The sequence below is a fragment of the Mugil cephalus genome, chromosome 1 (assembly GCF_022458985.1).
Source record: "Mugil cephalus isolate CIBA_MC_2020 chromosome 1, CIBA_Mcephalus_1.1, whole genome shotgun sequence".
In the NCBI taxonomy this organism is placed as follows: domain Eukaryota; kingdom Metazoa; phylum Chordata; class Actinopteri; order Mugiliformes; family Mugilidae; genus Mugil; species Mugil cephalus.
This window is the reverse complement of record NC_061770.1, coordinates 36724814-36748561: the sequence shown is the minus strand read 5'-3', so window position 1 is coordinate 36748561 and position 23748 is coordinate 36724814. Positions and strand designations below refer to the sequence as shown.

Here is a 23748-nt window from a genome sequence, read left to right as displayed (position 1 = left end):
AACAAGAACCAAACTTTTAACTCTTCATTTCTTGAGGAACATGATTATCTCAGAAGGTTCAAACGCTGAAAAGTGACGGCCATCTTCCTCCCTCTCTGCTACAACATATTACATTTTCTATCACCCAAATCTAGAAAAAAACAAAGGGTTATATTTAACTAAAACCTCAAACGGTAGGTTTGCTGTTCTTCTTTTCCACAGTTTTTATCTTCACTCTATAGGCATATAATGGAAAAATCACAAAAACCAACAATTGAAAGTAACCAAGCTTTCATTTTCATTTCATGTATGTGAGTTCATTTACATAACATTTCCTAAACAAACATTTCTAAGACTGCCTTCAGATGACTCGGTGCACTTTATCCCTACAGTGATTGAAGACAATAAAAAAAACAAAAACAAAAAAAAAAACAGTGTTAGGCCCCTCCCCTCAAGCCATAGAACCAAAAGAAAATATACAGAAAATATTTTACCTCTAGCGCCATCACCAGTGGATGTAGTTTAGTTGGAGAACATGATAATAGCATGAAATATCTCACTATTGCTGGTGCAATAAATACAAGCAGACAAAGCAAACGTTGCTTTCCCCCCACAGTATTCCTTTTTATTATATACTTTATTATTATAGATCATATTCCTAAACTGTGAGTGTTTCCAGATCATTTTAAAAGTCCTTCATATACTTACAACAATTATATATACATATACATTTTCTTCCTCCATCTGTAGCTGGAGGTGTAATCTTTTCTTTAAAGTGTAGTTTGTTCAGGTCAGGACAACAAGAAATATAGGAAATGAAATGAAATGCTGCTTTCATCAGAATGACTCCTTTTATCTCTGGATGTTCACGGATGTGGCGTGACAATATTTATAAGTGAACTAACTTTTTAAAAAAGAATGTCTTAGTTTCTTCATTGTATTATGTTGAACCTCGACTTACCTGTTTGGGCACATGTCTCAGTTGGCCTGCTTCTTCTTCCATTTTTAAGTTGTGTAGACACATAGAAGAAATAACACTCCCCTGGCCTCAGGCTGTTGAAGGTCACACTGTTTGTATCTGTCTTCAGCTCTTGTACAATTTCTCTTTCATTGCAACACATCACATTGTAGCTCTCCACTTCACCAGCAGGAGTGTCCCACTGCAGAGACACTGACTCACTGCTGATACTGGAGACTGTTACTGATGCAGGGACAGGCTCTGTGACAACAATAATAATAAAAACAATTAAAAACATGTTAACTCTGGGAATAACCGTGCAATGTTCATATTGACACATCTCCTAAAGTTGACCTTTACCTCCTGTATCAGTCTGTTGATGATCATCCTCACACACAGAACATGCTGCAGGAAGATCCTCCACTTCCTCATGGGAAAGGTCAACTAAGAAGTCTTCATCACTGATCTCCTTTTGATAAACGAGAGTGAAATATAAATATAAAATGGTCCCATACACACTGTGACCAGCAGGCTGTATCTGTATTTTATTTTGGACATGTACAACATATCAGTTTACCTCCATCAGGGGATTAGATTTCAGGCACTTTCTCTGAAAGAAATGAGAAACATTTTGTTTTTCAGTTTTTATCCTAAACTGGTTCTAAATACCTCACAATGTTCAAATTTAAAAAAAAAAAAAAAAAAAAAAAAATACAGTTTCTATAGCTAAAAGTTTCAACGAGGAAAAAAAAACTAAAACAAACAAAAAAAAAAAAAAAAAACGTTATACTGCAACCAAACGTTTTCACTGAAATTTTTCTTGGCTCATTATCAAGCCATAAAAAATCTGGCATGAGAAGTAGAAACTGATTATTTCAGCTGAGCCACGCCTGCAAGTCCTGAACATTTTAAACGTTTCCGTTAGTGAGCAACGCCCTGTATTCATCACTGACAAGAATCTCCGTTAATGAACATGAAACATTTTTCTATAAATCAGGGTGGGGGTGGAGATATTTGGCATATATGATGTTTGCACATCAAAGCGGGACGAAAGCAATTCATCATAAAACGTAGGTGAAAACATTGAAAACGCAGTCAGTGCTTCAAGTTCACAGGAAACGTTTCTCATCATGCACATACCCTAATAAAAAAAAATGCAAAGTATGAATTGAAGCAACTCACCTTTGTGGAAGAGTTCTGGTCGTTGCAGAATATCTAAAACATGTTGTATTCTACTGTTACTGCAGGTAAAGCACCGATCTCTTCACCTCGTGCGACAATGAGGCGCTGCTCTAAATCACGCTCCTTTTAATGACTGAGCTCAGTTTCACTTCTCTGGAAATAATCACGTGTTTTCCAGTGAACCACAGAGGAAATGTTCCAAAACCATTCAAATAACGTTGGGCACAAATTTGTTTTTCCTGCTGTGTATGTTGTTTGGTCATTGGTATTATAATTTGGTCATTGAATTTCCGTTCAGAAAAGGATATAAAAAAACAAACAAAAAAAAAAAAAAAACGATGAATTATTCGATTTTAATTTTAAAATTAAAATTGAATTTCAAGGCAATTTTCTTTATCGGGGTCGAGAATCATAAACAAACCATTAAAAAACTGCTCGCTTTTCATATTCTGTTTCAGAAAACAAGAAATAAATTCGTTAGACGACAGAAAGAAAAAAGTGCCCGTTTTTTTGTTTTTTTGTTTTTTATATGTGCGACCGGAAGTTGTTGTGTTCAACGTAAGAGCACGTATGAGTACGGTGCTGTGGAACAGAAGTTGATGACTGTCATTGTCAGTATGGTTGTACACTAGCTAACATAGATTTCTGCAGATGACAAGCCTTGTTTTCCATATCAATAGTCACGCCAGAGTACGGCTCCAAAGACATTTTTGCCTGGGCTAGTCTAGGGAAACCACAGATGGAAGTTATGTATTTGTGGGCGCTCTGGCCAGAAACACAGTACCGTCCTCATACGTGCTCTTACTTTGAAAACAACATTTTCCGGTTGTCTTCTAACGGTTTCACTTTTCATTTTTAGGAAGAGAAAATGAAACCGGACTTTTTTTTCTTTTTACTTTTGTTAATCCCTTCTCTCACAAAAATGCATCGCATTTCATCATTAATTTTTGAATTTTAATATGAAAATCTAATAACCGCTTATTTTTTTTTTGTTTTTTAATATCCTTTTCCGAGCGAAAAATCCAACGACCTAAAACATACACGGACCCGGTCCCATGGAGCTGAGGTGGGGTTTTTAACACAAAGTAAAGCCCTGACATCGGCAGCGTCAAGCATTAAAGCAATAAATACTAAACTACGTTCCGGGAGATTCTTCCACACACATGTTGTAACGTTTACAGACAGCGGACTAATCTGTTTCCCTACTGTTCCATTCTAGCACAAACAGAAAACTTAGTAAAATACACATGATAAACTTCACTACAGCTAAACACCAGTAGGTTAACAGACATATTGACATAGAGACACGCTGAAAGTAGCTCCGCTCTCCACGTTCGTTTCCCCGCTAGTTTCCTTTTATCCTGGCGTCACTTCAAAGCGCCGATAACAGCGAATTCAAACCACACACAGATGACGTTACTTCAGTTTGACTCCATTCAGTATTTAACGTATCTGATTTACATAAACATGTTGTTTTCATTTCATTTAATTTTTGCCTTATATTTAATCACTTTTCCTAATTTAATGGGGACACAGACACTGGCCTCTATATAATGAGTTATTTTTCTTGATAATTATAGTTGTGATGTAGTAATAGTTTTTCATACCAAACGTTATAGATAATAATATGTACTTAAACATTATATGAAGTATTCCGGATGGATGTGTGGGGTCTAAGTTGATTTATTTGAAGAGCTATTTAGTCAACAAAAAAACATACCATACACATAAACTTGGGAATTGTATTTATTTATTTATTTATTTACTTACTTATTTGCACCCACCTGCCGATGCCCTGGAGCCCAGATGGGGACATATGTGAGGATAAACACTTCAGAGGTAGTTGAAGCTTCAGGCCAAAAAAGACAAATATGGAATACAGATTGTTGCAACCTGTAATCTCTGAACAACCCTTGCCTGGAGACTGTAAAGCAGTTGCTGAAGTCAACCAGGAGATGTTGGTGGTTCTAGAGATGACAGAGGAGCTCCAGTGGCTCATCATTACCTGTGATGATTTTATCACCTCGTTCACTCTGACGGAGGAGCTGCTCAGGAGAAAACTGGCCCTGGTAGGAACAATTCACCAAAACAAGCCTGACCTTCACCCTCATTGCCACTCATGAGAAACTGACTGCATGGCTTTTTATCAGCATTTCTGAGCTGGCAGACATGCCACGTGTCCTACTAAATGTAGAAAAGCTTCAAAAGTGAGATTTTTATCCCCCTTTCACCTCTTTATGTCCTATTTAAATCTGTTGAATTTGTGAGAAAAAAATATTTTCATTTGAAATAAGTCAGTGGAAATCTCCAAATTGAGAGTAACACTACCCTTTTATTTCAAATTTGTTGTCATTTAATCAGTGAACTTAGTGTTGTTCTCCATTGTTTAACCTGGAAAACGTTAAATTCATATTTTCTGCATGAATGATCTCTGATAATACATCTGAAAAGACAAAAAGTGTGTCATTTTAAACAAATATCCAATTTGGTTGGCCCGTGATTTAATGTCACTTCTTAATTTGGTCTCTCCCTGATTGAGTGACACCACTGTCTGATAACCTACATAAACATCCATTTAATTAAATGTAAGAAAATCCTAGTAAGCAATACAAAAAAAAGAAGATGTACTGTTTAAGTGAACACAGTTGGAATAAAATATTTTTTTATCTCTTCTCATGCATGTAATATACAGTGTATATTACATGTACATACACGCAATTGACTCTAAAGAGAAAAACTTTACCCATGACCTCTACACTTTCTTCTTCGTCTGTCATATACATGAACTAACTATTGTTTGATGAACACTACCATGCGTCACACAAACACAGCATTATTTAAATTCTTTGCCAACATCTTCTTGTCATATTATACAGACTAAGTGAGGTACAAGAAAATAAATTCAAATATTTCATATCAGATACAGCACAGAAACAAGGATAAAATTAAAAAAAAAAAGGTTCCATATCATATTTGTTTCATGACAAGAAGAAACAGCTCATACCAGCTACATACAAGTTTGAATAATGACATGAATCATTCAATCACATGATGAAGCTATCACTTTTCTAAAAGGCAAACTGAGCTAACGACAACAAATGTGAGCAAATCTCTGGTATTTCCTAATGCAAGTCATGGTGGATAAATATCTGGTGAACTGAAAATGTGTTAAACCTTATCTACACTAAAATCATTCCGGATGTTCCTTTATATTATAGAGGGAAAAAAATACGAGGACAAATATACACATGGTTGGAATCACTTGATGTTAAATGACATTTGGAGACTTTGTTCTGCCTGATTGTATGAGATCATCATCCAAGCAAATGGAATATCAGCAGGCTTTGCATCATATTCTTCAGCAAACTCCTTGTTGTACTTTGTCATCACATATTTCCAGTAGTCTGATGCCTCAAGACTCATGTCTGAACAAATATCCCATTCAGGAAAAATTTCATGGTAACGCTTGTAAGGGTGCCATTCATAGTTTGTAGCACTGCAATGAAAATGAGTTTCACTGGTTACAGAGGACGAGCATATGTCAGTGACAAGTTCTTCTGATTCATTCCACCTGATTCTTCCCAGACCCTGTGGTCGGTGCAGTGAAGTAAAATGCTTTGCATGGTCTTTTCCTCCTGCCTCACAAGGAGCGCCACAGAATGGACACTGTTTGCCACATCCAATCACTCTGGTGAAGAGTTCAATCTGGGGCTGCACATGGAGATCTTGTAGTTTCGTTTTGATGTTTGATTCTTTAAACTTTTCTCTAAGAGCTTCTGCCATGTCCTTCACAGACACTAAGAGCCAGTCAGCAAACTGTTCGCAGTTGGCATTGTTCAGGATCATGAAAGCACCAAGAGCATCCTGGGAAATGACCAGTTTATCTCCAAGTCCTTTGCAGATTCCTTCAACAAATGTCTTCATGTCACCATTCTCTCCTGTTTTGGCCTTTTTGATGGCGTCATTTATGCTGCTGATACTTGACTGAAGATGTCGCTCCTCAAACTCAAGTGATGCAGAGCAGCTTGAAAAACACTCTTCTATTTGTTCAAGTATTCTTTTCTTTATGAAACTCTCATAAGAACGGTTGTATCTCAAATAGTCTTCAAAGGTGTCATTTTCAAGCAAATCCAGTAAAACTGAATACTGGAAAGACATCCTTGTGCTGAACTGCTCTTGTTTCAGCATTTCATCAATGATAGTAAGACCCAGGGAATGATTGACAAAGGCCTCAACTGCAGGCTTTAAGCATTGGTCTGTGAATTCTTGTGCCTTCTTCTGGCACTGGTCTCGTTCATGGAAAACATCTTTGAAATCAGCACAAAACTTCTCCTTGTTTTTCATCAGGCATCTATAGGGGTCATTTACTTGTATGAAATCTTCTTCCATCTTTTGAAAGTTTCTGGCTGCAAACCCACATATGTGCTGTTTTAGGGAGACTTCAAACTCCATGTCTATCTGAACATCTGGATTGTTTTTTAGACTCTCATCAATGATGTGTAGGATCTCCTGGATGTAAGTATCGTGGTAATTTGTCTTTCTCTTCAGTTTTTCACCTACAAACTGAGTGCAAGGACCTATGATCTTGTCAGCCATGTTTTGTAGAATCATTATGTGATCTTTAAGATTGAAACACTTGCTCACTGCGTGTTTAAATCGGTTGTAGTGTCCTTCAGCTGTACATTTAAAAGGCTCCAGTCCACACTCTCTCAGGTTTTTCTGACTCAACAATTCACTTGCGTGACCTCCCCGATGTGACAGATTTGATCTGAGGCAGTGAGCTACTCTAGTGAAGACATCGGTGTCCTTAAGTTTATTAAAAGACAGTTTCTCCAGTGTTTCTTTCCACATTTCATCAAATCTTTTGTCCAGTTGTTTGTCTGTCATCTGGACCTTTTTCTTTCGACATTCATCAATCAAAGCATGCACTGCTTTTTCAATTTCTTTCGTATGATTCTTCTTGATCCTGTCGAGATCTGTCATTCCAGTTTTGATATCAGCTGCTGCTGTCAGCTGATCAACTACAGATCTCTCAATTTCTCGTCGAAGGCTCTTTATACTGTTTGAGAAGTCCTCTTTGTATCCTTCAACCAGATAGACGTGACCTTCTGTTTGCTTGAAGTAATCTGACAGATTGTCTTGAAGCTTTTTCTCCCATGTAGACAGCTCTGTGGAAGCTTCAGTTTTCAAATGAGTGAGAAAAACTCTCTTGTCCGATATTTCAGAGTTATCTGCAACTGTACCGAAATTTGCAATTCTTGTTTCTGTATTTGTCACCCAGGCGTACATTTCCTTTTTACATTCCCATTCCCATTTGTTGTATTCTGAGCAGAGCTTCATGTACGCGTCAGCGACCAGGCTGTTTCTGAAACTGAAGATGAAGTTTTCATGCTTTACTGCATTCCACAAGCTCTTCACCCACTCCTCGAACTCATCAATGTTACTGGTAGATGACTGACAATTTCCCACTAGCTTGATGATGTTCTTCTTGAGCTCATATACAGCCTCACTGTATCCTACATTGACTGGTGCCATTGGTGGGTTTCCATTCCAGAGTCCAGGAATGTACCAGTTCCCCATGTCTGGACAGTACTCCATCACATCAGTAAAGCTCTTGTTCTCCTCTTTCCGTTCCATTTTTGCTGCTGCCTGGGTCATCTCATTCAGCTGTTGCAAGAGCAGTTTCCTGTCTCGTAAGTTCTTCTCATGGGCGGAAACATCCGACACGTTCTGGTGAACAAACTGACATTTAGGCTTTTTACCCACCTCCTTCATCCTGAGAAAAGCATGCACAACTATCTGTAGGATGTCTTTCATTTCTGATGAATTCTCCATTGCAATATTAATAATGGTGACATCACTCAGCCCTACAACAAGTGTTGCAAGCTCATTGTCATGCTCATAACTGTTGTCCAGCTGTGCCAGCTCTGGGGACTTTAAGCCCTCAGTGTCAATGATCACCATGAAGTCAAAGTTGAGAAGTTTTTTAGTATCTTCATTGATTCTTATAAGCAACATGAAGGCACCTCGAGTGCATCGACCACTGCTGACTGCAAACTGCACTCCAAACATGGTATTAAGGAGTGTGGACTTTCCTGTGCTCTGAACTCCAAGAACGGTGACAACTCGTATCTTGTTCTTTGAAGACACCAAGACATTGAGCTGAGAGAGAACAGCACTCACCCATCTGAGAGGTATGTTGGATGCATCTCCATCTACTAGCTCAAGGGGAAATCCATCAAGCAACAGTTCAGCACAGAGTTTGGGTAAATGCTGTAGTTGTTGACGTGATGGGTCTGTCTCTGGAAGAGAAAGTGAAGCCTCGTAGATCTGACCCATTTCACGGAAGAAGTGTTCAGTCCCCAGTGAGCTGTTAGAGAGCTGTTTGTCTATTTTCTTGATCTCCTCTTTGTTGTCAGAGTTCTTGCATTTTTCTTTGTACCGCTCCCTGAGTCCAGACAGTTTTTCACGAGACACGTTATCAAGGTTCATTTGCATCCATTTCAGAAAGTAACGCCTCTCTGTCCCGGAACTTGATATTGCATTGATGAAGCATGTCATAGCAGTGGACATGTCATAAGAGTTCTGTTTTTGACGCAGTTCTCTTTTCTGCACCTGAAGATCACTTTTATACTCCTCTATGTTTTTAGACCCAGCATGTCGAAGTCGGAATTCTTCTTTCTCCAAGTGAGTTAAGTCCTTCCATATTTGGCCTTGCAAGGGAAGCTGGTCTTCTTTGTACTTGAGGGCATCCTGGATTTCTTTAGTGGTGGAATCTGCATTTTTCTTTCCATTCTTGCACTCTGAAGCATCTTCATCAACCAAAATCCCAAGTTCATGGGCAATGTCAGCCATCTGCTCAATTTGCATCTTCACTTGTGAGTTCTCAACTACATCACTGACTGCCTTCCTCAAACTTTTGACAAAGTCTGCATCATTTTTCTGTTTCGTCTTAAGAATGATGTTGTTCTTAGTCAAGCCCAACTGGGTTGCTACCTTTCTTAGAGCCTCTAAGCTGAAGTTTTTCCCATTGTGGTTACCCACCAAGAACATCTGTGCCTTGTCAGTTTGGTTGGTCAGCAGATTGCACCCAGAGTCTAAATTGTCAAAGAAGACAAAAACTGCTGCAGATGTGTGACACAGAAATGAATATTGGGTTTCAAATGAAGCAATGTCCCCACGAAGGTTAGCAACAGCCACAGGCTCACTGAAAATGTCCATGTTCTTGTTTCCACCAGGAAGATACCAAGTAATTTCAGTCAGTCCATTGGATATTCTTCTTGGACTGTCTCCACCCTCCATGTTGTGGTGAACAAAGGTGTCATGGTATTGCTGAGAATTGCTCAGAAGCTTGTTGAGGATCTCAGACTTAGACAAGGTGCACTCACCCAGCCTCACAAAAGAAACCATGGGAATTTCAGAAAGAACAATTCTCTCTTCAATGAAGCCCTTGGAGTCTAAGAGAGACTGAGGTCTATACTTCTTAACAATGTCTCTCATGGCCCACAGCATAAGGGTACACTGCTGTGTGTCACTATTGGGAAGCAGCAGAGGCACAGAGAACTGACACATAGACATCTTGAGAGTCATTTCCTGCTGCACAAAACCATCAGAACATAGAAAGAGAGCAGTGATTAAGTCAAGGGGGTTTATCGTGTCAACTGCATTTGCACTGCCAAGCAGATTAGGAAAATCAAACTCTGTAATCTCTGATGCAGCATCACAGTTTGACTCACATGCAGATTTATAATTCACATTCCTTGCTGACACGTTAACCATCAACAGTTTCTTTAGAAAATACCATGGAAGGTCTGATTTAGACATGGCAGGTTGTTCATCATTGTTGGTCGTCTCATCAATCTGTAGTATTTGACTGAGTGATAGCTTCTGTCTGTAGTGCTGCTCCAAGCCGAGACTCTCCAATCGACTCTTTAAGTATGTTTCTGTGGGGAAGCAGATGGTGGTAATTTTTTTCATTATTTATCATTGCACAATAAAGCATGTAGCATGTTTAGCTTAGTTTTCCTGTAAGAATATTGATTCAGTAGACAGCAAGTCAGTATTTACTGAGGAAAGGCTGTATTTAAATTACTTCAGAAATTGTCCTTGGAACATTTATGTCATGTTATCAAACAATGACATTGAGCAGTTTTGTTAGGTCTCAGCAATACACATACATGGAATTAATTTAGTTTTGTTTAAATTAAAGGGAGGCAAATGTTTGTGCAGATTTTGCCTTTTTGAGGTTATGGTCTAAACGTGAACAGCCTGTTTGAGTCAAAATGCAGGTTTCAATGAATTGCCTACTCTGTACTTGTTGTTTCTTGCTCCACTTTCTTGTTTTCGCATTCTGAAGCTTTGCCTACAACTTAGTTATGATCCAGTCAAATCAGTCAAATTAAATCAAACTTTGCTCATTTTTCATTTTGTTATCTTATTTTTCTTTTATTGCCTGTTGTGGCAGATGTCTTAGTTGGCCTGCTTCTTCTTCCATTTTTGAGTTGTGCACAAACATGGAGGTAATAACACACCCCTGGCCTCAGGCTGTTGAAGGTCACACTGTTTGTATCTATCTTCAGCTCCTGCACAGTTTCTCCTTCACTGCAACAAGTCACATTGTAGCTCTCCACTTCACCTGCAGGAGTGTCCCACTGCAGAGACACTGACTCACTGCTGATACTGGAAACTGTTACTGATGCAGGAGGGACAGGCTCTGTGACAACAATATAACAATGATAAATTAATTAAAATATTCATTAATACACAGGACAAGACGTTACAATCCCTCGTGCCTTGATCTGAGGCAAAATTCATTTAGAAGCCTAGTCCAACTGAAAACCCAACCAGCAGACCAGCAGTCAGCTACTAACTAGCCTAGCTTAGCCAGCAGCAGTAGATAATAGAGGTCATGGGACATGCAACTACACTTCAACCAACACCTCTCCCTTCTGCCAAAATCAGAATTAGGATACTACCAGACACCAGCTACCTAGCCTACTCCACAGCAGCAGGTGATGAGAGGTGATGGGACATGCAACTACACTTAAACCAACACCTTGCCTTTCGCTAGGATCAGAAGTAACACACAAGAAAACACCAGCTAACAAGCCTAGCCAACAGCAGTAGGCAGTATGCGGCACATCATTCATGTTTTCAAGTGGGCACCTCCCTTCACCAATGTTTCGTTACATTAGGCCTCAAGAACACCTCAAGAAGGCTTAACAGTGAGCTCCAGCGTCCCGGAGTCGCCCCCCTCAATGTAGCCACCACACCACCGTGTGATTTTCAAGATTAGATTAGCCCTCCAACAATTGCTAACTACTAACACTACACAGTACCTTTAGCCTGCTCTCCATCTAGCGTGTTTCCTCCTTAGCCACAGCCACTCACTTGCTCAATCCGCTGCCAGGGACATGTTTTTTTGTTTTTTTTTTAGCAATTCTATGTTCTTTCCCGCGAATGCCCAACACATACAGGAGAGCAATGGTTACAACAAATCCACGGCAACCGACCTCCACTGGTCGCACAGAGGCGCTCCAGCCTCGCTGCTCAGCTTCTGTTGCCATCTCCGCATATCTGTCTCTCTTGCACTCGGTCTTCCCACGGGACAGTAAGTTCCACAAAGTACACATTCTTTTCCACTTCGGACCACAACAACAACTCTGGTCTTTTGCAAATAATGGCTATATGTTCTGGAACAGTTAGCCGGCCGTTTAAATCATACCTCAGCTCCTAGGTTCCACCCACCCTTAGCTGCCCCGCGCTGTGCCTGATTCTCGCTGGTCTGGCCTTATCTCCCCAAACAACCATCATATGCCTATTTGCTTTTTAGCACGTCAGGAATTTGCTTCAATCCGTTTTCCCTCAATTGCAGCTGCTAAGCATTTCAGAACCAGGTTGTGATGCCAGGTATTTGTCAGAATGTGGCTAAGTGTACATACACACGAACAGAGTGGGCAGGCAACATTATTCCCTAACCACTGGTTTAGGTTCCGGGGAGATGGCAGCACATCATAAATAGCCCCTATCATAAATCTAATCCTACTAGCCTCCATGCTCCACAGTTCTCTCCAATTCAACTTCCTTTTCTCTACACTCTCCCAGTTCACCCAATGTTCTTGCTTAGTCTGTGACACTGTCTTAGTGCATCTCATCGCTTCTTCTTGTCTATGAATTTCTTCCACTACCATCTTCCTCTTTCCTGCTGCTGATGCCTTGCTCCACAGAGGTTTCCCTGCACACAGCCCCAGGCCTCCACACCTGTGCTGTACATGACCTATGATATCCCTGAGCCTGAGGGCAGCCTGTGCTTCCTGAACCGTATCTCTCGGATTCCACTTCCTCCCTGTTTTAACCGTGGGGGCTGTACACCTAACTATTTGATCTTTTGTCTGAGTAAGAGTCATCTCCAGTCTCACCTCAGCACACTTAAGCTCCTCTGTTAGGCTAGTTACTGGGAGCTCCAGTATGCCTTTCCCATACAAGGCTGCGCCGCTTAAGCAGCGTGGGACACCAAGCCATCTCTTAATTGATGAATTAATCATCCTTTCAAGCTTCTCAAACTTTGTCAGAGGAACCTCATATACAGTCAGTGGTAACATTAGTCAGGGCAATAACCCAAAAAGCATACACCATAACCTCAACTTTCCTGGGTACTGTAGCATATATGATGTAAAATATAACCGATATGTCAACCGGTTTCTCTGGTTAATGAGTCTCCTTGTCAGAAGACATAAGCTCGGCTCAGAGAGGAAATGAACGGAAACAGTCACAAATGACAATGAAATTTCTTGATATCAATAATAGTGTATTAAGGATATTAAACAAAATAGATAACAGAACAGTATTTAACAAAAATAAATGACAATCTTTTGAATGGCCATTCAGTATTCTTTAAAGGCACAACAAATTTGAAGGTATGTATACATGCATTGGTTTCACAGTTCAACACTTTTAGTATATTCAGTTTACTTTATCCCCAAGCACAACAAAAACAACCCACAGAAATATCTCCACCCCAAACTCATACAACACCCTTCCAGGTTATGAGAAATAGTCCATATGAAGCATTAATAGTTTAAATAGTTCAGATAAATCACCAAAAACTGTGCCAAACAATTCCAAACTGACCTGCAGCAACTCCATTCCGACCATGCTCAGCAGCAGCTCGCTTCTTCCTGCATGCTGCTATACGCAGCACTAATTGGCAGCAGCAATAACACATCACACATGATGACACAGCACAAAAGCACAACAAACTGCATTTTACACCTGGCTTAGAGCACCCTGGTGGTCTATGCTCGAAATGCCTTTAATCATTTCCTGTTTCAATCCAGCAAACTGCGCTCTATCACTGAGACTTGCATCATACCACCTTCCCAGATTTTTCACTGGCTTCTCAAGCACTGTGGGAATCACCTCCTCTTTTATGACAAACTTCTTATCTACTACCTTTCCTTTAACAACTGAGATGCTCCAAGACTTACTCGACTTCACTTTCATCCTAGCCCACTCCAAGTTGCTATTTAACATGGAGCAGTTGACATCACATGTCATCCATGTCATCCATGTCATCCATGTCATCCATGTCGTCATGTCATCCATGTAGGCCCTAATTGGGGGGAGACAAAGCCCTCCATGCAGCTTTTCTCCACCTACCACCCATTTCGAAGCCCTGATAATCACCTCCATTGCCACTGTAAAGGCCAGTGGAGAGATTGTACACACTGCCATGATGCCTACCTCCAAAAAAATAACAATAAATATAACAATATATGTGTCATAAATAACTATATTTCTGTAGGTTTTAGTTCAGTTCAGGGACTATTTAGCCAACAACTGTCTACACTGGGAAACAATTGTAATTTTAATTCAACCAACTCATTATTATTTCAGATTTACCTGTACAGGCGGATATAGAGGTCACTGTGCTTTGATTTCCATTTTCTGCTATCCTTGTGATCCTGAAGGTATACTCAGTTCCAGGATTCAGTCCTACAACATCTACAGGGCTGCAGTCTTCCAGGTCCACACTGCCTCCTTGTGTCTTACAGGTATAATCTACATGAAGTTTATACCTAACAGAGGAACCACTGGATGCCAAGCCAAGAGAAACTGTGTCAACACCAGCATGGAGAACAGTTGCTTCTACTGGTGGAGGAACATCTGCCAAAATAGAAGTGAATACCATTCAGCACATTACAGAATGTTTTCACTACTCAGAAGGTAAGCAATTTCTGACAATGGAGATTAATCTTTTGTTTGTTTTGCCTTTTTTATTAGTTAAGTTCTTTAATTGAGGTCATACAATAAAGTGTATATAAAAAAAACAACAACAATCACACATACAGGTTCAACTTGAAGACTGTAATTTGAGTGACAGGCCCTTAAGTTCAAACCTGCAGTTCACTCCTGCAGTAAGTCATATATTTAAGCTATAAGGTATAATATAAAGTATATAATTATAATAGTATATTTGGGCTAAACTAAAACACTCAAGCACACGTGAAATAATTTTTTTTCAAGGATGGTTTCTGTCATTTTAATATAACATGTTTTGTATATTTTTTTTAAGGTTTGTTTCAGTTATTTGGCGCTATAGAAACATAATGTGACCATACACTGAATGTGACTAGTTAACAGCTACAAGGACAGAGTATTTTAAAAGGCTCTCATCATTAATGAACAGACATCAGTTGCAGTGCTAATAAGAGTAATGTGCTTTTTTTCTGAATGAACGACGCAAAACTCTTTTGACAGCTCAAATATTGTTCACTCTTCAGTTTCTAAAAACTCTTACCAGCCTTATGGCTCGCTGACTCCATGAGTGGACCCGTCCACACTTTCTGAACCCTCTGGAGAATCATCAGCAATGAATTCCCTGCCAGCCGTGAATAAATGAGTTATCATATTGAACAATATAGCTCTAAATCTTAAAGTAGTAGTCAGGTTATTGAACAGTTGAGTTTGCTTCACATCTGCATTGGTGTTAGTCGTCTTAACTATGGATGTAACCAGTTTTGTCCATTAACATGCTTAAACTTTATTCTGGGAAAGGCTTCATGTAGAGTGTGTCTTGCACAAATAAATAAATAAATAAATTGTTCCCTTTTTGGGGACATGGGGAAATTCCATCTCTGCATTTTGACCCATCCATTTGTTCACACAGTAGTGTGTACAGTTGGAGCACTGGGCTGCAGCCTCAGGTGGCTGCGCCTGGGGAGCAAATTGGGGGTTCGGTGCTTGCTCGGCACCACAGCCTTGGACCTGTGACCCTTCAAACCCAAGCTGTGCCTCTCACCACTTCTCCACAGCTCCCCTAATGAAAAGTGACTGAGGTTCTTGTAGAAACCGTAGGGTTTCATCTTCTTTTCATCAGTAATTCAGCTCCTTCACATCCAGTTGTCATTGCATCACAAGTGATTTCCAGTATTTATGCCACTGGAGATTTATTTTCTTTAGCAATTATATTTTAACTTTTTACCGTAGTTGAATTTTTAAATAAAAGAAGCATTTCTTTTATACCTTACAAAATGTTATGGTGCAGTCAGAATAATTTGAAATGCTGCAGGGAAGTGAATTCACTGACAAAATAATCTTAACGAAAAAAAAAACAAAAAACAAACAAATCTTCACCCACATGATATTACCCAAATTATTTTTGAACTCAACGTGATTTAGTTCATTAACACTTTCTAGTGTTATAAAACTGATTGTTACCACTTGTATCAGCCTGTTCACAGTCATCTTTCCCAGCAGAACTTGTTGATGGAAGGTCGTCTGGTGCCTCATAGAAAAAATCAACAGCTGAATCTTCGCTGCTGGATCCCTTTGACAAATGAGGAAAAATAGAAATAACTAAAGTCATACATACTATATATTACTGTTATATACTGACAATATATCCACAAACCTTTACTCCATTAATCATCAAATTAGAAATATTGGAAGTCATTGGACCTAAGGACCTAAGGTCAGAAACAAATTGTAGTTTTATGGCAGAAATGATGGCCTTATAAGGCCCCAAATACCCTTTTCAGGAGTATAGATCAACTCCTGACTCAAATCAGGCCAGCTTATGTTGTTAGGGGTGTTGCCTTGTAAACCATTTGCACATCATTTCCATTTTCAGTGTCTCTCATTTTAGCTCACGCAAATTTGAAACACCTCAGAAGACGACTAATGAAAATTATTATAATAATAATGACAGTAACTTTAAATGTAAATATTCCATACACATTATCCAATGAGAGGAGTATTTTTATTTTATGTTTGACATGTACACGTATCTTTACCTCCACTGTGAGTGCAGACTCATTCTCTTCACTCAGGCAACTTCTCTCTGAAAATAACAAGAACCAAACCTTTAACTCTTCATTTCTTGAGGAACATGATTATCTCAGAAGGTTCAAATGCTGAAAAGTGACAGCCAGTCTTCCTCCCTCTGTGCTACAACGTATTACATTTTCTATCACCCAAATCTAGAAAAAAACAAAGGGTTATATTTAACTAAAACCTCAAACGGTAGGTTTGCTGTTCTTCTTTTCCACAGTTTTTATCTTCACTCTATAGGCATATAATGGAAAAATCACGAAAACCAACAATTGAAAGTAACCAAGCTTTCATTTTCATTTCATGTATGTGAGTTCATTTACATAACATTTCCTAAACAAAAATTTCTAAGACTGCCTTCAGATGACTTGGTGCACTTTATCCCTGCAGTGATTGAAGACAATAATAAAAAAAAAAAAAAACAGTGTTAGGCCCCTCCCCTCAAGCCATAGAACCAAAAGAAAATATACAGAAAATAATTTAACCTCTAGCGCCAACGTTGCTTTCCCCCCACAGTATTCCTTTTTATTATATACTTTATTATTATAGATAATATTCCTAAACTGTGAGTGTTTCCAGATCATTTTAAAAGTCCTTCATATACTTACAACAATTATATATACATATACATTTTCTTCCTCCATCTGTAGCTGGAGGTGTAATCTTTTCTTTAAAGTGTAGTTTGTTCAGGTCAGGACAACAAGAAATATAGGAAATGAAATGAAATGCTGCTTTCATCAGAATGGCTCCTTTTATCTCTGGATGTTCACGATGTGGCGTGACAATATTTATAAGTGAACTAACTTTTTAAAAAAGAATGTCTTAGTTTCTTCATTGTATTATGTTGGACCTCGACTTAGCTGTTTTGGCACATGTCTCAGTTGGCCTGCTTCTTCTTCCATTTTTAAGTTGTGTAGACACATAGAAGAAATAACACTCCCCTGGCCTCAGGCTGTTGAAGGTCACACTGTTTGTATCTATCTTCAGCTCTTGTATTATTTCTCTTTCATTACAAAAAGTCACATTGTAGCTCTCCACTTCACCAGCAGGAGTGTCCCACTGCAGAGACACTGACTCACTACTGATACTGGAGACTGTTACTGATGCAGGGACAGGCTCTGTGACAACAATAATAATAAAAACAATTAAAAACATGCTAACTCTGGGAATAACCGTGCAATGTTCATATTGACACATCTCCTAAAGTTGACCTTTACCTCCTGTATCAGTCTGTTGATGATCATCCTCACACACAGAACATGCTGCAGGAAGATCCTCCACTTCCTCATGGGAAAGGTTAACTAAGAAGTCTTCATCGCTGATCTCCTTTTGATAAACGAGAGTGAAATATAAAATGGTCCCATACACACTGTGACCAGCAGGCTCTCATTAACATATCAGTTTACCTCCATCGTGGGTGTAGACTGGGTCAATCCAGTTTACTCCAGATTATTCAGACACGTTCTATTTGAAAGAAATGAGACAAAAAATTTCAAGTTTTTATCCTTAACTGACTCTTAATATTTCATGAACTTCATATTGATAGACGTTTCAACAAGGGGGAAAAAAGAGCCATATATGATGTTTGCAAGTCAAAGCAGGTTGAAAGCAAAAAAATAAATAATTGAAAACATTAAAAACACAGAGCGTCAGTGCTTAAGTTCACAGGACGCTCTAAAAGCCCAGCATGAATAATCGCTTGACTAAATAACAGCTCTGTTTTTCTCTTATATACAGTCATTTCTCACTTTTCTCATTATGCGTATACCTAATTAAAAATGTAAACTATGAAGTTAAGCAGCTCACCTTTGTAGAAGAGTTCTGGTCATGGCAAAATATCTAAATCATGTTGTATTCTACTGTTACTGTAGATGAAGCACCTCTCTTCACCTTGTGCGCTCCTTTGGAAAAAGGAAATGGGAAAAAAAAAAAAAAAAAGGAGTCTCCTTTTAATGGCTGAACTCAGTTTCACTTCTGTTGAAATGGTCACGTGTTTTGCAGCGAATAACACGGAGGTAATGTTATGAAACTCTTCAGGTGAAATTTTTAACACAAAGTAAAGCCCTGACATCGGCAGCGTCAAGCATTAAAGCAATAAATACTAAACTACGTTCCGGGAGATTCTTCCACACACATGTTGTAACGTTTACAGACAGCGGACTAATCTGTTTCCCTACTGTTCCATTTTAGCACAAACAGAAAACTTAGTAAAATACACATGATAAACTTCACTACAGCTAAACACCAGTAGGTTAACAGACATATTGACATAGAGACACGCTGAAAGTAGCTCCGCTCTCCACGTTCGTTTCCCCGCTAGTTTCCTTTTATCCTGGCGTCACTTCAAAGCGCCGATAACAGCGAATTCAAACCACACACAGATGACGTTACTTCAGTTTGACTCCATTTAGTATTTAACGTGTCTGATTTACATAAACATGTTGTTTTAATTTCATTTAATTTTTGGTTCATATTTAATGACTTTTCCTAATTTAATGGGGACACTAACACCTATATGAGTTATTATTACTATCATTATTATTATAATAATAGTTGTGATATAGTAATAGTTTTTCATTCTAAATCTTTAGAGATAACAATATGTACTTGGAAATTATATAAAGCTGCTTAAACATATCTCTTTCCACTTTAATGCTTCCAATCAATTTTATGGTGATTTGTTTTTTTCTCCAGAGTCCTGTAACAAGTATTCTGGATTGTTTTTATGTAAAGAGCTGTTTAGTCAACAACAATAAAAACATACCTTACACACTTATTTGCACCCCTTGCTGATACCCTGGAGCCCAGATGGGGACATCTCTGTGTGGGTGAACAGTTCAGAAGAAGCTGAAGCTTCATCTCAAAACGACCTGTGACTGGAGACTGCAGAAAACTGGCCCAGGTTGATACAATTCACAAAAACAAGCCTGACCTTCATTCTCATTTGCCCACTGGCTCGGTTCCACACCTTGGTTGAAATTTAACTTCACAACACTCACGTTGCGTGGACATCAGAGAGCCATACTGGCCATCAGAAACCAGACTGGAAACTCAACAGTGAAGAGGTGGGGGAGAAGCTAATGACCCCACACATCAAGAAGAGAGGGCAATAGTCAGTAGTTGGATATTGTGGTAAAATGATGTAGGGATAAATGACAGAAACAATATGAGCCATGTTATAATGAGGAGGGTTACAGGATGTAAATTCACAGCCTTTGGAGAAACTGTAATGACCCAGACACACACACTTTATACTCACTAAGCATTTTATTAGGAACACAATTACACAGGCAGCTCATGTAATATACAGTGTACAGTGATTAGCATTAACTCTAAAGAGAAGAGGTTCAGTTCACTGTCACACTCTGATCAAGTTTGTTAAATAGTGGAGACACACTGAGCCTCGTTGTTCACACACTGGCTCTAGATATCACTGCTACCAGACAAACTAAGACTACATGCACATCACTGAGGTTTTAAAAACCCTGTGTCATGTTGATGGTGCATTCAAGCACATGACTAATGCTCCATAATATCAAACATGCACAAAAACAATGATACAAACTCCAAAAAAAAACAACAACAAAAAAAAAACACCTGAATTGAGGTGCAGAAAAATGTTAGCTGTTTGATAATGAGGTGAAGAGATTTCCATGATGTTTTTATGAACATCAAAAGCATCGCAGCGTACTGCATATAACGGTATATGTGATCATACATAGCTGTTCATGATTCTAATGAGGCACTGATTTTCTCAGCTGCAAGTCATGCACACAAACATATTTAGTTTGTTTTCCATACAGAGTTCTCCTCAGTGCTTTTAGCACATACAGTAACTTGTCTAATATCAACATAAATTCCTTGTCAACAATCTCCTCATGTGGTATTATACAGACTAAGTGAGGTTTGAGAAAAGTAAATTAAATATTTAATATGAGATACAGCACAGAAACAAAGTTAAAATGAAAAGAAAGGTTTGTTTTACGAAAAGAAGAAACAGCTCTGATCAGCTACATACATGTTTGAATAATGACATGAATCATTAAATCACTTGAAGAAACTTTTCCTGAAATGCAAACTCAGGTAATGGAAACAAACTTCAGTAAATCTCTGGTATTTCTCTATTGAAAGTCATGGTGGTTAAATATCTGAGTGAACTGACTTGAACCTTATCTATAGTGAAGTTATTTGGGAGGTTCCTTTATATTGTAGAGAAAAACATGAGGACAAATGTTCACTGGTTAGAATCACTTGATGCTAAATGACTCTTTGAGACTTTGTTTTGCCTTCTCTGCTGTGATATTATTCCAGGTGGATGGAATATCAGCAGGCTCTGCTTCATATTCTTCAGCAAACTTGTTGTTGTACGTTGTCATCACATATTTCCAGTAGTCTGATGCCTCAAGGCTCACATCTGGACGAATATCCCAGTCTGGGAAGATTTCATGGTAACGCTTGTAAGGGTGCCATTTATTGTTTGTAGCACTGCAACGAAAACAAGTTTCACTGGTCACAGAGGACGAGCATATGTCAGTGACAAGTTTTTTTGATTCATCCCACCTGATTCTTCCCAGACCCTTTGGCCGATGGAGTGAAGTAAAATGCTTTGCATGGTCTTTTCCTCCTGCCTCACAAGGAGTTTTACAGAATGGACACTGTTTGCCACATCCAATCACTCTGGTGAAGAGTTCATTCTGGGGCTGCACATGGAGATGTTGTAGTTTCGTTTTGATGTTTGATTTTTTAAACTTCTTTCTAAGAGCTTCTGCCATGTCCTTCACAGACACCATGAGCCAGTCAGCAAACTGTTCCCGGTTGGCATTGTTCAGGATCATGAAAGCACCAAGAGCGTCCTGGGAAATGACCAGTTTATCTCCAAGTTCTTTGCAGATTCTTTCAACAAATGTCTTCATGTCATCACTCTTGCCTGCTTTGGCCTTTTTGATGGCGTCGTTTATGCTGCTGATACTTGACTGAAGATGTCGCTCCTCAAACTCAAGTGTTGCAGAGCAGCGTGAAAAATGTTCTTCTATTTGTTCAAGTATTCTTTTCTTTATGAAACTCTCATAAGAACTGTTGTATCTCAAATAGTCTTCAACTCTGTCCTTTGGAAGCAAATCCAGTAAAACTGAATACTGGAAAGACATCCTTGTGCTGAACTGCTCTTGTTTCAGCATTTCATCAATGATATTAGGACCCAGAGAACGATTGACAAAGACCTCAACTGCAGGCTTCAGGCATTGGTCCGTGAATTCTTGTGCCTTCTTCTGACACTGGTCTCGTTCATGGAAAACCTCTTTGAAATCAGCACAATATTTTGCCTTGTTTTTCATCAGGCATTCATAGGGGTCATTTACTTGTATGAAATCTTCTTGCATCTTCTGAAAGTTTCTGGCAGCAGATCCACAGATGTGCTGTTTTAGAGAGACTTCAAACTCCATGTCTATCTTAACATCTGGATTGTTTTTCAGACGCTCATCGATGATGTGTAGGATCTCTTGGATGTAAGTATCATGGTAATTGGTCTTTCTTTTCATTTTTTCATCCACAGACTGTGTGCAAGCATCTATGATGTTGTCAACCATGTTTTGTACAACCTTGATGTGATCTTTAAGATTGAACCACTTGCTCACTGTGTGTTTCAATTGGTTTAACAATCCTTCAGCTGTACATTTAAAAGGCTCCAGTCCACACTCTCTCAGGTTTTTTTGACTCAACAATTCACTTGCGTGACCTCCCCTATGTGACAGATTTGATCTGAGGCAGTGAGCTACTCTAGTGAAGACATCTGTGGCCTTTAGTTTATTAAAAGACAGTTTCTTCAGTGTTTCCTTCCATGTCTCATCAAATCTTTTGTCCAGCTGTTTGTCTGTCATGTGGACTTTTCTCTTTCGACATTCATCAATTAAAGCATGCACTGCTTTTTCAATTTCTTCCGTATGATTCCTCTTGATCCCGTCGAGTTCTGTCATTCCAGTTTTGATGTCAGCTGCTGCTGTCAGCTGATCAACTACAGATCTCTCCATTTCTCGTCGAAGGCTCTTTATACTGTTTGAGAACTCCTCTTTGTATCCTTCAACCAGATAGACGTGACCTTCTGTTTGCTTGAAGTATTCTGACAGATTGTCGTGAAGCTTTTCCTCCCATGTAGACAGCTCTGTGGAAGCTTCAGTTTTCAAACTTGTCAGAAAATCTCTCATGTTGGATACCTGAGAGTTATCTGCAACTGTACCAAAATTGGAAATTCTAGTTTCTGTATTTGTCACCCAGGTGTACATTCCCTTTTTGCATTCCCATTCCCATTTGTTGTATTCTGTGCAGAGCTTCATGTATGCATCAGCGACCAGGCTGTTTCTGAAGCTGAAGATGAAGTTTTCATGCTTTACTGCATTCCACAAGCTCTTCACCCACTTTTCAAACTCATTAATGTTATTGGTAGATGACTGACAATCTCCTAGTAGCTTGATGATGTTCTTCTTGAGCTCATATACAGCCTCACTGTATCCTGCATTGACTGGTGCCATTGGTGGGTTTCCATTCCAGAGTCCAGGTATGTACCAGTTCCCCGTGTCTGGGCAGTACTCCATCACATCACTGAAGCTCTTGTTCTCCTCTTTCCGTTCCATTTTTGCTGCTGCCTGGGTCATCTCATTCAGCTGTTGCAAGAGCAGTTTCCTGTCTCGTAAGTTCTTCTCATGAGCGGAAACATCCGACACGTTCTGGTGAACAAACTGACATTTAGGCTTTTTACCCACCTCCTTCATCCTGAGAAAAGCATGCACAACTATCTGTAGGATGTCCTTCATTTCTGATGAATTCTCCATTGCAATATTAATAATGGGGACATCACTCAACCCTACAACAAGTGTTGCAAGCTCATTGTCATGCTCATAACTGTTGTCCAGCTGTGCCAGCTCTGGGGACTTTAAGCCCTCAGTGTCAATGATCACCATGAAGTCACAGTTGAGAAGTTTCTTAGCATCTTCATTGATTCTGATGAGCAACATGAAGGCACCTCGAGTGCATCGACCACTGCTGACTGCAAACTGCACTCCAAACATGGTATTAAGGAGAGTGGACTTTCCTGTGCTCTGAACTCCAAGAACTGTGACAACTCGTATCTTGTTCTTTGAAGACACCAAGACATTGAGCTGAGAGAGAACAGCACTCACCCATCTGAGAGGTATGTTGGATGCATCTCCATCTACCAGCTCAAGGGGAAATCCATCAAGCAACAGTTCAGCACAGAGTTTGGGTAAATACTGTAACTGTTGCTGTTGCTGTTGAGGTTGATGTAG

At 39.3% G+C, this 23748-nt stretch overlaps 1 protein-coding gene across 5 annotated transcripts in view; it reads right to left on the bottom strand.

Moving 5' to 3' along the window:
* LOC125007161 (interferon-induced very large GTPase 1-like) overlaps window positions 1–23748 on the bottom strand; it is a 60359-nt gene that overhangs the window by 9746 nt on the left and 26865 nt on the right. For 2 of the 5 annotated variants that reach the window (XM_047583799.1, XM_047583790.1), the window contains 2 exons: window positions 14021–14284; window positions 10572–10832 (listed from right to left, as the gene is read on the bottom strand). In XM_047583799.1, coding sequence (XP_047439755.1) covers window positions 10572–10832; window positions 14021–14284 — 525 coding nt within the window. Of the gene's footprint in view, window positions 1–940; window positions 1199–1297; window positions 1407–1514; window positions 1548–2119; window positions 2436–10571; window positions 10833–14020; window positions 14285–14918; window positions 15000–15838; window positions 15948–16413; window positions 16872–17667; window positions 17777–17856; window positions 17915–18256; window positions 18767–23748 lie in introns of those variants that run through there. The other 3 variants (XM_047583808.1, XM_047583817.1, XM_047583825.1) reach the window with 3 other exon arrangements.